This window comes from Crocodylus siamensis, chromosome 7 (assembly GCF_052110815.1).
Source record: "Crocodylus siamensis isolate JL-2025a chromosome 7, ASM5211081v1, whole genome shotgun sequence".
NCBI lineage: Eukaryota > Metazoa > Chordata > Crocodylia > Crocodylidae > Crocodylus > Crocodylus siamensis.
Window position 1 is genome coordinate 68,891,194 of NC_143401.1, and position 15,413 is coordinate 68,906,606.

The 15,413-nt window shown below is 46.9% G+C and overlaps 1 protein-coding gene across 1 annotated transcript in view; it reads left to right on the top strand.

Annotated features, from left to right (window-relative positions):
• Window positions 1-15,413, top strand: part of CC2D2B (coiled-coil and C2 domain containing 2B) — a 119,054-nt gene that overhangs the window by 101,598 nt on the left and 2,043 nt on the right. The window contains exons 30-32 of the mRNA XM_090058719.1: window positions 8,734-8,856; window positions 9,712-9,770; window positions 10,472-10,649. Of these exons, the coding sequence (XP_089914845.1) occupies window positions 8,734-8,856; window positions 9,712-9,770; window positions 10,472-10,649 (360 nt within the window). The remainder of the gene's footprint in view (window positions 1-8,733; window positions 8,857-9,711; window positions 9,771-10,471; window positions 10,650-15,413) is intronic.

Sequence of the window (15,413 nt, forward strand, 5' to 3'; positions counted from 1 at the left end):
TATCAGTAGGGCATTTTTGCTCCTGAGTCGCCTCCTGGTTGCCCCACACATGGCACACGAGTTGTCTACTGCACCTCCAGGCAGCAGAAGCCCCCCCACACTGAGGATAGTCCTCTGGTGCTGGACATCAGGTAAAGGGGACGAGGGATCAACCCTTCCCTCAACCCCCCTCTGTAGGGACCTGGGGAATCCCCCTGGCTGCTTGGCCAGCCGGGTAGCTATGAGATCGCCCTACAGGCAGCTGCTCGAACCTGCCTGCCAAGCCACAGCAGCAGTAGCTGGTGAAGATCACTGGGTGCAGTAACACCCACCTGGTCTCCCATGTATGCAAACATCTGGGGAACTGTGTGACCAGAACTTGCCCTGCAATATGGTTGCTACACACCGCACACCCAGGCGTCCTGTCCTGGATGGACCACCCTCCGCCCCGTGGTACCTCAGAGGCCCGCACCCAGACAGAGCCTATGGTTCCATACCAGAAAGGAATACGTCTATATCAGCAGGGACTGCAGAAATGAGACAAGGACAGCTAAGGCAGGCATGGAAATCAAGCTGGCAACCAGCATAAAAGACAACAAAAAGTCATTTTACAGATGCATAGGAGCAAGAAAAAATTGGGATCTACTGTGAGCCCCCTAATGAATGCTCAGGGGCAGCCCACAGTTGACTCCCAGGAAAAGACAGAACTCCTAAATACATATTTCATGTCAGTATTCCTGACGTGGAGCTGTTTGTCTGACCACAGGCCAAGGGAATGAGGAGAAGACAGATTACATTAAATCAGTCCTGAATAGGTGAGGGATCTCCTACAACACTTGAATGCTTTCTAGTCTGCTGGGCCAGATAACCTGCACCTGAGAGTCCTGAAAGAACTGGCTGAACTTATAGCAGCACCACTGGCCAAGCTGTTTGAAGAATTGTTGAATTCAGAAGTGGTCCCGGACAACTGGCAGAGAGCCAATGTGGTGCCCATCTTTAAAAAAGGGAAGGGGGGTGACCCAGCAAACTACAGACCGGTCAGCCTGACTTCAGTCCTGGGTAAAATCTTTTAAAAATGTGTTAAGGAGGCCATCAATCACAAGCTGGCAACTGGATGGGGTGCAACCCTTTTTTGAGGGTAGATCATGCCTGGCTAACCTAGTGTCCTTCCACAACAAAGTAACTGGCCATCTGGATGAGTGACATGAGAGTGACATCATTTTCTTAGATTTCAGTAAAACCTATGACTCTGTTTCCAATGAGATTCTCTCAATCAAACTGGAGGGTACTGGACTGGACCAGTCTACAGTGAAGTGGGTGGACAACTGGCTTAGAGGCAACTCCTAGAGAGTTGTAATCGATGGAATGGAGGCCCATCTTCAGTGGTGTCCCCCAGGGATTGGTGCTTGGACCTGTGTTCTTTAATATATTCATTAATAACTTGGATGAGGGGGTGGCAAGCTCAATGATTAAATTCACAGATGATACCAAGCTGTGGGGAAACCCAGGCATACCAGAGGATGGGGCAAAGATTCAGGATGAATTTGACTGACTGGATTCATGGGCGGAATGAAATCAGATGAGGTTTAACGATGAGAAGTGCAAAGTCCTTCATCTGGATAGAAAGAACCCTCACCATAACTGCACGATGGGTGGTAGTCCATTGGCTGGAACAGCATCTGAACAAGACCTGGGGTCACGATAGACTGGAAGATGAATATGAGTCAACAGTGTGATGAGGTTGCCAGAAGGGCAAATAGAACTCTGGCATGCATCAGCCGATGTGTGGCCAATAGATCCAAGGAGGTGCTCCTCCCTCTCTGTTCTGCATTAGTGAGACCTCAGCTGGAGTACTGTGTCCAGTTATGGGCACTGACCTTCAAGAAGGATGTGTATAAGCTCAAGAGGGTACAAAGAAGGGCCACACATATGATCAAGGGTATGAAAGTTGGGCTCTATGAGGAGAGACTGTGGGAACGGGGTCTGTTTGAGTAAGAGGAAGCTGAGTGGTGACTTGATAGCTGCCTACAAGTACATCGGGGTAAGCAACAAGAACTAGGCGAGATATTCTTCAAGAAGGCATCTGAAGGGAGGATGAGGGCAAATGGGTCCATACATGCAAGCACATGCGCTTGCAGCAGCTCAAATAGAAGTGGTGCAAATTTGAGCTGGGGCTTTTTGCTTCTGTGCATGTGCTCAGACATGTACTTTGTTTCTTGAGCAAATTGTGCCACTTGGGGCAAAATAACTCTGCCTGGCTCCTCCCAGATCTTCAGCTGGGGGAGCTAGAGCCCAGGGCCAGCACCTGTGCTGTCCCTAGCAGTATAAATAGCTGCCCTGTTCTGGTCCAGGCAGTATAAAAAGCCTCCCTGGCAAGTAGCTCAAGGCTACTAGCTCTCAGGAGCTTTTGGGGCCCAGCTAACTGGTACCTGGGGACACAGAGTTTCATAGTTGGTAGGGTCGGAAGGGACCTGAGCAGATCATCAAGTCCAACCCCCTGCCATGGCAGGAAAGAGTACTGGGGTCAAACAACCCCGGCAAGGTGTCAATCTAGCCTCCTCTTAAAGACCCCCAGGGTAGGAGCCAGCACCACTTCTCTTGGAAGTTGGTTCCAGATCCTAGCCAACCTGACAGTGAAGTAGCGCCTCCTGATATCCAGCCTAAATCTACCCTCTGCCAGCGTGTGACCGTTACTTCTATTCACTCCTGGTAGTGCTTGGGGGACCAATGCCGGTTGGTCTCCCCTGCCTAGTTTGTAAATGGCCACTAGATCTCCCCTTAGCCTTCTCTTGTGGAGGCTGAACAGGTTCAGGTCCCTTACCCTCTCCTCGTAGGACCTGCCCTGCTGACCCCTGATCATGCGGGTGGCCCTCCTCTAGACCCTCTCCATGTTGTTCACATCCCTCCTGAAGTGCGGCGCCCAGAACTGGACGCAGTGCTCCAACTGCGGCCTGACCAGTGCCGCATAGAGGGGGAAGATTACCTCCTTGGACCTGCTTGAGATGCATCTGTGTATGCATGAGAAGGTGCGGTTAGCCTTCCTGACTGCATCCCCACACTGTCGACCCATGTTCATTTTGGCATCAATAATGACTCCAAGATACTTTTTTGCCTCTGCACTGACGAGAAAGGAGTTCCCCAGCCTGTAGGTCTGCTGCTGGTTCTTCCTCCCCAGATGTAGTACCTTCCACTTGTCAGTGTTGAAACCCATCCTGTTCTCATCCTCCCATCCCTGTAACCTGTCTAGGTCTGATTGCAGCTGATTCCTCCCTTCTAGCATGCCCACTTCTCCCCACGTCTTAGTGTCATCTGCAAATTTGAACAGGGTGCTTTTACCCCCTCATCCAAGTCTCTGATGAAGATGTTGAACAGTGCAGGCCCGCAGACTGGGCCCTGCGGAACCCCACTGCCCATGTCCCTCCAGATCAAATAAGACTCATCCACCACCACTCTCTGGGCATGGGCCTCCAGCCAACTAGTAACTCATTTGACTGTGTAGGTGTCGACGCCACAGTCTCCTAATTTTTTAATGAGAATGGGGTGAGAGACAGTGTCGAAGGCCTTCCTAAAGTCCAGAAAGACTACGTCCACTGCTACCCCTGCATCTAAGGATTTTGTGATCTGGTCATAGAAGGCCACCAGATTGGTCTGACAGGACCTGCCTCTAATGAACCCATGTTGATTGTCCATAAGCATAATCTCCCCTGCTGTCTCCTTGCGGACATGCGCCAGGATAATTCTCTCAAAAAGCTTACCAGGACTGAGGTAAGACTAACTGGCCTATAGTTTCCTGGGTCCTCCTTCCTCCATTTTTTGAAAATGGGAACCATGTTGGCCCTTTGTCTGACACCATGCCAGAGCACCATGAGTGTTCGTAAGCCGTGCCAGGGGTCCCACAATGACCTATGCTAATTCCCTCAGCAGTCTGGGGTGGAGATCATCAGGACCTGCTGATTTAAATACGTCTAATCCCTCCAGAAGTTCCCTGACTAAGTCCTCACTGACTCTAGGCCTGGGTGTGCCTCCCTTGGGTCCTATGGGGGTTCCAGTGGGGGGGTGACCCGGTCCCTGCTCAGAAAAATGGAGGCAAAGAAATTGTTAAATAGAAATACATTAAATCAGTCCTGAATAGTTGAGGGATCTCCTACAACGCTTGAATGCTTTCAAGTCTGCTGGGCCAGATAACCTGCACCCGAGAGTCCTGAAAGAACTGGCTGAGCTTATAGCAGCACCACTGGCCAAGCTGTCTGAAGAACTGTTGAATTCAGAAGTGGTCTGAATTCACCACTTTGCTGTCTGGTGCGATGACGAGATTTCCTAGCGTGTCCTGCAGAGGCCCCACATTACCCGGTACCTTCTTTTTACCCCCTATGTTTTTAAAAAAGGTCTTCTTATTGTCCTTGATCTAGGCAGCTAGTCCCAGTTCCATCTGCCTTGGCCTTCCTGACCACCCCCCTACAGCCCCGAGCAACCGAGGTATAACCTGGTGATGGCCCCTCCCTTCCACCGGGTGCACGCCTCCTTTTTAGAGACGTTCCCGTATGCTTTTGGTTAGCCATGGGGGCTTTTGCTCCCTCTTGCCCCCTTTGATCTGCATTGGGATTACCTCCCTTTAGGCTTGGAGGATTGTCTCCTTAAGGAACGATCACTCTTCTTGGACACCCGACGACTCTCCCCTCCGGGACCTCAGTGCCTCCCCAACTATTCTCCTTACCTCATTGAAATCCACCCTCTGTTGTGCCAGCTGGACTGCTGAAGCATCCCTGAGAGTTTCCTGCAACCTCTACCCACTGCGGCAGTCTGGCAGTGGGGGCTGCTGCCTGGCTATGACCTGCTGTGCACCTGCCAGACTCAGATGAGGACTGCAGAGCCAATAGAGGCATCTGTCTCTCTGGGCCAGCTGCCAGTGGACTGTGGTTGCAGGGTTGGCCTTTGTGCGGCACTACTACCATTGGTGCCCCTGCCTGGCCATCTGGGCAGCTATCACCCAGAAGATGTTCTGGGTGTGGTGACCTGCCTTAAACTGTCAAAGCATGTCCTCCTGGCCCCATTTGTCCAGGAGGTCAGCCACAGCCAGGTGAGTCCAAGGTGCCAGCTCTGAGCAGTCAGGGTCCTGCCACTGGCCTCCCTAGCAGGAATTTTGGTGTTCCCCATTGGAAAACTGAAAAATCCCTGATAAAAAAATATCCCAAAATCACTCTGCAAAATACCCCCAAATCCATGTTCCTCCACAAGTAAAACAAAAGACCGCTATAAAGAGAGAGAGAGTGAGACAGAGACAGCGATCAGTTGGACAGTGTTTTATTGATGTATCTTACAGTGTTAAAGCAAGTCTCTTATAATAATAAAGTGAACTCTAAATACAGGTTTCATGAATTCATGAATACATGTTTTGATGCACTCCCACAGGGTGCTGGCCCCCACACAAGGGATTTGCCCCCCCAACAGGGGGTTCAACCCACACACAAGGGGTATGGGCCCCCAACAGGGGATTCAGCCCCCACACAAGGGCTATGCCCCCCCAACAGGGGGTTCACCCACCCAACAGGGGGTTCAACCCCCAAACAAGGGGTACAGGCCCCCAACAGGACATTCAGCCCCCACACAATGGTTATAGCCCCCCCGATGGGGGCCAAATGACCCCCACAGGGGCTACCACCCCCTTGCAAGGCCCACATGCCCCACCCCAGCCCCCCAATTGCTGCCCCACCTGACCCCATCCCCTACCAGTTGCTGCAGCCCACACAATGGCTGCCCCACCCAACCCCATCCCCCAATAGCTGCCCCACCCAGCCTTACCCCCCCAACTTGCACCCCCAGGTCCCCATGGCTACTGCATAACCCTAGGCACCATCACTTTAAAAAAACACAGAAAAAACACAGAAAAAAAAAAGGAAAAATAAAGCCTCTGCTTACCTTAGAAGCAGGGGTGGGGGGGGCTCCAGGGCCTCCTGGCAGAGACCCCTGGGGCAGCACAGGACAGTGGAGGGGCAGGAGGGCCCGGGCTGGGGCCATCACCCTGCCCTTCATTGTGCGGGTGGGTCCCCAGTCAGCAGGATGGCAGCTGAACTGCAGGTAAGTGCCCTGGTGTTCTTTTTTTGTTTTTTTTAAAGCATGGGGTGGGGGGGCAGGGATCGGGGGGGCCTGGGTGGGATGGGGCCAGCCAGGGCAGGGGTTAGGGGCCTTGGGAGGGCTGGTGGGAGGAGGGGCCAGCCCCAGCAGGGGTCAGGGGCCTCATGGGGGCTGGTAGGGTTCGGGGGGGCTGGGAGTGTGGGCGGGGCCATTGGGGGTCCACGCCATGGTTCCCTCCCCCCTCCTCCAGCCCCCCGACACCTTACTCACCAGCACCAGGGTGAAGGGCCAACCATAGAGCCACTCTGGCAGCCAAAGCATCTCCATGGAGGACCGAGCCCTGCTTTTTTAAACTTCCCTTTTTTTAGACCCCTGGATATCCAGGGGTCTAATTATCTTCCTGCACTGCAGGTTTGGTGGAGGTGTTCAAGATGAGGCTGGACAGGCAACTTGTTGAGCTTGTCTGAGCCCAATAACTTCCTGCCCATGGCAGGGGCCTGGACTTGATCTTACAGGTCCCTTCTGGTCCAAGGTTCTTTGATTCTATGAATATTTTGCTTCTTTGATAAATACTTAGAATTATTTCAAAGTTTGTTGATACTGAACAATTAAAAAAATAATGAGGTTCTTCTCAGACCTTGTGTTTCAATATTTTTAGTATAACTTAAAATGTGTAATATTATGGTGACCCTCCCAAAAGTCTGTTATGATTTTATACCTTTTATGAAAGTGGAGATTAGGTTACTTTAATTGCATACTATTTCTCAAAAATTGAAATAAGTAAATGAAGTAAATACTGCCATGATGAAGCATGAGATTAGCACAAATTTAGGTACTGTGATCAAGAATTCATTTAACAGTTTTCAAATTACTGAATGAAAGTTGATTGTGTGAAAGTGTCTTAACATTAATTTTATTTCATTTTAAATATTCTAAGCATCTCAGGTCTATACACCAGAACTCTTCAAGTATATGCTTCATTCTGTGTTGTTTTGAATCTTGACTTCAGTGAGAAACAAAAACATTTTTCCATAAGGAGTTCCTAACATCTTAAAGAGAAATATTAATTGGTAGCTAAGAAAACAGTTTTAGCAGCAAACTGGGTGGAGTTATCATAAAATGATCTATACTGTACAATCTATCTGTTAATTTGAAATAATTGATGAATTACTACTGTATTTTTGTTGGGTAATCATTCAGATATTGTGTGTGTGTGTATGTACATGTGTATTTATTAGGGCTGTGTGAAGCTTCAGGTCCTGATTTGATTTGGCAGAGATTTGGCTCAATTTGGTGGCTAAATCTCTGAATCCAAGTAGAATCAGAGGACCCTTTAATCTCTCTGAATCAAATCAGAATCCTCCAAATCAATTCAGAGAGATCTGGAAAGATTAAGCAATTCGGACATGGACACGGCTTTAAATGTTTTTTCTACATACTTCTAGGTTTTCATAGACATTAGGGCTGGAAGGGACCTCGGGAGATCATCGAGTAGCAGGTGACTCATGAATGCTGCGATGCGTGGGCTCATGGAGTGTCCTATAGAAGTGTGGGGGGCTACCCAGCACTCTCAGCAGCAGAGCCAGAAGTGGAAGCACTTCTGGTCCACAGGGGAGAGCATGGGCCCCCTCCCCCATGTTCCTCCGGCTCGGTGCCTGGTGCCTCCTGGGTGTGGGGGGTACCTGGGGTCCCCCTGCAGCCAATAACTGAGCCATGCGGGTGAGGGGGGGCCCCGGGCTCTCCCTGGCAGACCTAGAAATGGACCAGAAGTACTTCTGGTTCACTTCCAGGTTCACTGCCGAGCACGTGGGGCTCCCCCCCATGCTCCTGTGAGATGCTCCATCTGCCCCAGGATCACAACATTCATGAGCCATGCCTGGTACCTCAAGGTATGTAGAGAAAACATTTAAAGCTGTGTCTATGTCTGAATCACTGGTTCTCTGAATCAGCATCAAATCTTCAGATTCATATTTGGCTGACTCACATTGGGGACAGTGATCCAATCGAATCATAGTCTCCAGTTTGGGCTGAATCTGAATCGAATAGGGCCCGTTTTGCCCACCCATAGTATTTGTTTGTGTATAAGAGTTCATTCTAATATAGTAATGTCTATTCTGTATTTGATCCCTGAATAAACTCCTAACAAATATACAGAAGTAATTCATCAGTTCTGTCCTACTAAGGAGCTACATAACATTAGATACTGGTGAAATCTGATGTGCGTGTTTATCTGAAAACCATTTCAATATAATAGATTTAGGGGGGAAACATTCCATAGACTGACATTTGAAATTAACATATAAAAGCTCTGACTACATTCTTTTCAAACCTATCTATACATGAACTAGATTTCTATTTTAGAACAGAAGTTTCTATTTATGAAATCCAATACAACACATAGTGGGGTCAGACTAGATTAATTTATCCTATTGACTTTACTAATATATCATTCACTTTCATATTTTGTACATAATTGGCACATTTCGTGCAAATCTTCTGGGTATACATTTTCCATTTGATTTCTTTAGGTGTGTCCAATATCAGTGCCTTTATACAATCTGGCTCTGTGTAGGCTCATCTAAAATTAAAGATACTATTTTATAATATATTTCATTTTACATTTTTTAATTTAAAGCCACATTTTAGGTTTGTTAATCAAATTTTACATTGATGTTTTGATAGGTCTGGTTCAACATGCAGAGAAACAGTTCACCAATGTATGTAAACTTTGACATTTCAAAGGAAGGGTTTTGGAAACAGTTGCTGCCATACAATTATCAACACAAAATAACAAAAACTGTACAGGTAACTTCTTCAAATTCTAATCTCAGTTAATATAAATCACAGCAATAATTATCACTTGTTATGTTTGTTTCAAAAGACCACAGTTACTAATAACTTACCCTAAGAAATTGACAATTTGCCTGAATAACACAGCACTGTAAACAGCAGTTGATCCTGCTGAGAAAAGGTAATGTGGACTATGTTAATCCAGGAGCAGGCGACTAGTTACTTCATCTAAGTGTATGTACTTTGGGAATGACTTTCTAGGAAAAAGATTTGGGATGTGCCTTAGTAGCTAGATCCAAGGAGAAGGTTTGAGATTAATCTTGTCACTTTTGGTAACAAAAGCAAATAAGGTAGGCTGAGAGAGGCACTTGCTTGTTTGAACTAAAGCAATACAAGCAAATGGGTCATATCTGTGTGTACTGCTGATGCTCATGCCATGTAAATGAAGGATTATGGGAGGACTGTGTTCACATGCCAAGGTAACAGAAGAAAGCTTATCTTGTCCCTGCTCTGATCATATGACTGTTATGTACAGGACTCACTTATTCTTCAGGCACACATTAGAAGAACCTCATAAGTACTCTGATTTATGCACCCTTAACAGCTCCAAAGGACACTAATTATAATGAAGGTTTGGTGCACTATATGGAAGTTTTTGCCATGATCATTCCTTCCAACCATACACTCCGTCAGCAGTAGGGAAAATATAGAAGCCTCTTGGCCAGTGGTGTGATCCTCCTATGCTGAAAATGACTGATTCTCTTTGAACAGCTTGCACTATGGTTATACGCCATTGAAGATTAGGCCAAATTTCTGACTATATCTGAGATATATATTTGGCATTTAAAAATATCTCTTACACCATTTCAGCCAAAAGAAATACTTTACACCCCTACTAGCAAAAGCATGGTGGAAGAACTCCAGAACAGGTATGAACTTTTTTAAATATTAAAAGCACACGCCCTTATTCGGATCTGAGTTTGGTCAGCACTTCAGGAAATCTGTTCTATGGTCCTTTGCTTTCCTAACATAATTTATCTTCTCAGAATTACCTGCTAGCAGAATTCCCTCAAATCTCAATTCTCCAAATACCAGCCTTTTCTTTTTTAGCTAAACTAGATGGACACTGGAGGTGTTTTTACAGGTGCTCTGGGGGGCGGGGGGAGGTGCCGCTCTAATGAAAGCACCCACAGTGTCTCTTGTATCCATGTCCCTGCACATCTAAATGGTGGTAGGGGTGGTTTAACTAAAGCTTGTCCAACTAGTTAAAGTGTCCCTGCTGCTATTCTGAAGCACAAGGATCCTGATACACAAAATGTGGAGTCTGGTTGGAGTATACTAATTAGCATGCTCACTGACATCCTGTCACACTTTTAGCTGCTTTCATTTCTTGGAGTCTCAGAACAGCAGAGACTTCCTATGCTTGAAGAAGGGTGACTGTGCCTGAAAGCTTGCTAAGAACTTTTTTCCAACTACTCAGTTGGTCTAATAAAAGATATCACATCTACTCAAGGAACCTTGCCTGCCTATGTCCTTAGATCAACATAGCTACAACCAAAAACTCAGTTTAATGGGTCCCTGGCATTTTGTTAAATTTAACTACTGAAACACCTTGTAACCTTTATCTCAGGATTGAAAAGACCTTAAAAAATAAAATAATGGAGTGGCGATTTCAACAACCAACTAGGTGGCATCGGCAATGCACTGCTCTCCTAAGGCAAATACTTCCTAAGTTAGAACTTAGACATAGGACCACTGTTACAGACAAGGAAGAAAATGAATTGGAAAGTTTACTGGAACGTTATTGGGTTAGTATTTATATTATGTTATTGAAATTACCAACAATATTAAAAGATGTTAAACTATGGCTATAAAAGTAAAAAGTATCACTTAGTATTAGAAATTATGTCTATATTAGGAAGGCAACGTATATATAAATAACTATGAAAATAATTACAGATACCTATAAAATTATCAAACATCTTTTAATAATTTTTTTTAACCTTTGCAACCTAATTATAAACAAGGATATAATAATGACCAGCTATATAAGAAAACAAAACCTTAACTTTATATATTCCAAACAAGAGCTGTAAGCTTACATCTGTCCCTAATTATTATTTTGACATAACATGTGGAAAACTATGTTTGTCAGAATGCAACTTCTAATTGATCTCACGTTTGCAAATTCTCTCCTGATGGTCCTCTTTTGAACATTACTGCTTTATTTCTAGCTACATGACAGGCAGAAGTTAGGGCAGAATGGCTTAGATACCAACTAGTTTAGTGGGGCTGAGCTTTCATAGGTGGCAACCTATTTTGTCAAGTAAATGCTTATTATACCTCTGTGAACCAGGTAGTCTCCAGGAGACCACCCTGCTCTACCTTGTGTCTGACTTCAAACTAGTCTTACAAGTGTATAATGCTTTAGGAAGATGAATTTGGGCTGATAAAGAGATTGAACCATAAATCTGATAAAGAGACTAGCGGTCAAAATTTAGCACTTAACTGCAGACTGAGCACCTTAAATTCTGAAGTGTTATTTTTGAGATGTCACAGTTCAAAAAAATATGAAAGACCACATCCTGTTTCACTCTTTAAATGTGATCCTATTCCAGTGTGCTTATGTCGATGAAAAATCATGAGTGTAAAAGGTGGCTGGGTTCTTTTCATTCACAGTGTTTTTTGTGACTTAGTTTTGTAACATGCCTTCATCTTAACCATAAGTCTAACAGTTATTGTCTTGACCAAATTAAATGCTTAAGTGCCACTTAGATACCTATGAGGTAGAATAGAATCAGGTCCTAAATATTTCCTGGGTCGAATGAGATAAAGTCATACCAAACAGATGTAGCTAATATACCTTTTTTAAATATAGGAAATACAAATATTCTAAATGCAGGTTTGAAATATTTACTCTGAAATAACACAAAAGCCACATGCAGGTATTATGTTTTTACTGGGAGAATCACAGCTCTCCTGGTAGAAAGCACGAGTGTACAGACATTCACAGTTTTTTTCAGAATAAAAATAGTGGTTCTGTGAGAGAACCATCTTCAAACTGGCAGAGGTCACTTCAGGGAGAATTTATCCCAGAAAAATGAACATCTGTACACTTCCCTAACATATGACTCCTCCCAGTCCCCAAGTTCCCTGGGACCAAGGTCACTCTGGTCTGGAGAAAGTGCAGGGGGCCTTTTGCTTCTATAGACCATGGTCTGAAGAGAAGGTGGGGTGCTTTGCCTTTCAGCTCCAGTCCCTCCAGGAGCAGATATTTTGATACCTTTCTAGAAATATCCATCCAACCCAGTAATTGCTACCGACATTATGAAGCTATAAAATGGTTACAGAGATGAAAAATATTGGCAAAATCTGTCGTCTGCAGGGATCCTGGTTTTATCTGTTTAAAAATTCTCTGATAAAAATCACAAATTTTCTGATTTAAAAACCCAAATTCCACAATTTTATGTGATTAAAATGAAATGTCACTATATTTATAAATATCAATTGAACACAATGGGTTTTGGATATATTTATAATTTTGAAGCATTTGAAAGCTTACCACTACCTCAATCATAATAATAAATTCTAAATATCTATATATTTTGGCATTTGATTTTGGTTTTTTTGCATGGAAAATTGGAACTCCCCCTGGCCCCTTTGCTCACCAGGACATGGGTCCGGCTGAAGCTGTCCCTCCCACTGCTTTGTGGCACAGAGCATCCCTTATATGCTCATGCCCTGCCACTGCTTATTCCATTTCCCTTCACTCCCAAACCATAGCCCCCCAATCCTCCTGGTGCCCCTCACTCTTGGCCCACACTCCCCTGGCCCTGCCAGTTCCCCTCACACCCAGCCCACATCTCCCCAACCCCCCAGCCCTTCCAGTGCCCCTCACCCCTGACCCACAGCCCCCTGACTCTGCTGGTGCCCCTCACTCCCAATCAGCAGGCTCCCACACTCCAGCCCAACTGGTGCCCCTCACTTCCAACCTGCTGCCTCCCCCAGCCAATGTATGAGGAAGAGGGTGGGCATGTAGGAAAGGGGGTGTGGGCACAGGTCACATGTGAGGGGATAGGGAGGGCACAGGTGATGGGGGTGTGTGTGTGGGGGGTGCCAGACCAGCCAACCCAGAACAGTTCCAGCCAGGAGCCACCTTCACAGCCCAGTGAGTGGGACTCAGTGCAGGAGAGACTGCTATACTGCCACAGCCACCAAGGAGAGGCACGGCAGCAGTGGTGCAGAGTTGTGGTCCCTGCTGCTTTTGGGTGGGTAGGGGGAACCTCACCTGGATGGCCATGGCAACACAGTGCTCCCTCCTATGCTAGATCCCACCCACTGTGCCATGGAGGCAGCTTCTGCCTGGAGCTGGTCCAGACTGGAAGCAGCCTCATGCCCTGTGCCCCGCTGAGGACACAGAAATCTGGGGGTGGCCTGTGCCCCCTCGACTCCTAATACATCACCTGTGCCCTCTCGATCCCCATAGAGTTACCTGGAGGGAGCTGTGGGGGCTGCTTTCCCCCACCCTGTCTGGCTGACATGCATGTGTGCCCATGTACAAGTACATGGTGCCCCCACTGTGTTCTGCTCCTCCCAGCCCCAAGCAGCCTCTTGCAGCCCTGCTTTTTTCTTTTAAAGTAGAAAATCTGTTATTTTACAGGATAAAATCTGCATTTTTCTCTCTCAGAGGAGAAAATCCATGTTTTTATAGTGCTTAGTTTCATAGTGGTTAGGTCGGAAGGGACTTAAACAGATCATCAGGTCTGACCCCCTGCCCCAGGCAGGAATGAATGCCGGGGTCATAACACCTTAGCCAAATATCTGTCCAGCCTCCTCTTGAAGACACCCAAGGTAGGAAAGAGCACCACCTCCCTTGGGAGTCCATTCCAGAGCCTGGCAGCCCTAACTGTAAAGTAGTGTCTCCTGATGTACAGCCTGAATCTTCTCTCTAACCATTCCTAGTAACCCCAGGTGGTGCCCGGGGGAACAGAGCCTCACCCAATTCTCACTGGTTTCCCCTGGTGAGTTTTCCTGTGTTTTTCCATGGCAAAGGAAAATCTGGATCTCTAGTCATCTGTACCTTTTTAACTTGTGTGAAGTCCTGTTTTCCCCTTTTTCTAGCTTAGTGAAATCCAAAGAAAACCTGGAACATATAAACTTTTCTCTTAAAATCTTCAGTATGTTAACTATCAGGGGTCCCCTGTGGTTCAGTGGTAGAATCCTTGTCTACCACACAGGAGACTTGGATTCAATTTCCAGGACACTTATACAACTACAGCCACGGAGGCATGAATGCTGTGTGCCCCTGGAGGCTGGGGGGGGACAGCAAGCTCCTGCAGGTGGTGATGGTGGCAGCAAGTGGGGAGTTCCCTCAGGCAGCTGCTATATATATATATATATATATATATATATATATATATATATAAAAACATTAAATTAAGACTCTTTAAAAAAATTTATTTTTAAATATTTTCATAATTCATATATCATATTTTCACTCTTCCTGAGCGAGAATCTGTGCTACAGCTCTAAAAGGCATAGTATACAATTGGAGGGGGGGAGACTAAAGTGTTTTTAAGCCACTTTTGTGCTCAAACAGTAGGCCTGTGGAAATAGGGAAGTATTTGATTTGGATCAAATTTGACCAATTTGGAGGACAATGATTCAGTTCGGATCACTGTACTGAATCGATTCTGCCGGATCAGCTTTGGAAGATTTGGCGCTGATTTGGAGAGATTTGGATCAGCTGGGGAGAGGCAGGCACAGCTGGGCAGCTTCTCCAACTTGGCCTCCCTCTTCCTGGGTGAGGGGAGCCATGCAAGAAGCCCCCATGGCTGCCCTGCCTGGCCCCATCATCCTGGAACTTTAAAAAAAAAGAAAAAAAAGAAAAGCCCTGCACTCACCGGCTCTGGCAGCAGGGATCAGGACCTCTGGACACTCATGGCAGAGCCCTCCCCCAGCACAGGGCAGTTGGGGGGCAGCGGGGATTGCCCCTCCCCACCTGGCACCTGCACAGCAGCTGCCTCATGGCTCAGATGTAGTGCACCTCAGTAGGGCACTGCATCCTGCCTGGGAGCTGGGGCCACTGGGGCTGAGTGCTGCTGGGCTCCATTTGACAGGTGGAACCACCCCAGCTACCAGACAATGCATAGCACTCTGCCAAGCCATGCTGCACCCGTGCCATGGAGCAGCTGCTGTGTGGGTGCCGGGGAGGTTCATCCCCACTGTCCCCAACTCCCCCACGCTGCGTGGTGGGGCTCTGCCATGAACACGCAGAGGCCCTGATCACTGCTGCCAGAGCTGGTGAGTGCGGGGCTGTTTTTTAATTGCTGGGAGGCTGGGGCTGGGCAAGGCAGCTATTAGGGGCAGGGCCAGGCCAGAGGGGCAGTTAGGGAGTGGGGGTTTCCAGGAGCACCCAGAGTCCCCACAGCCCCTGCTACAGTTGGTGAATGTGGGGCTTTTGTCTTTTTTTTTTTTAAGTGCCAGTGGCTGGGCTGGGCGGCGGATGGTCCTGGGCAGGGCAGGGCAGCCATGGGGGCTTCTCCTGCAGCTCCTCCAGCTGTGCCTGCTTC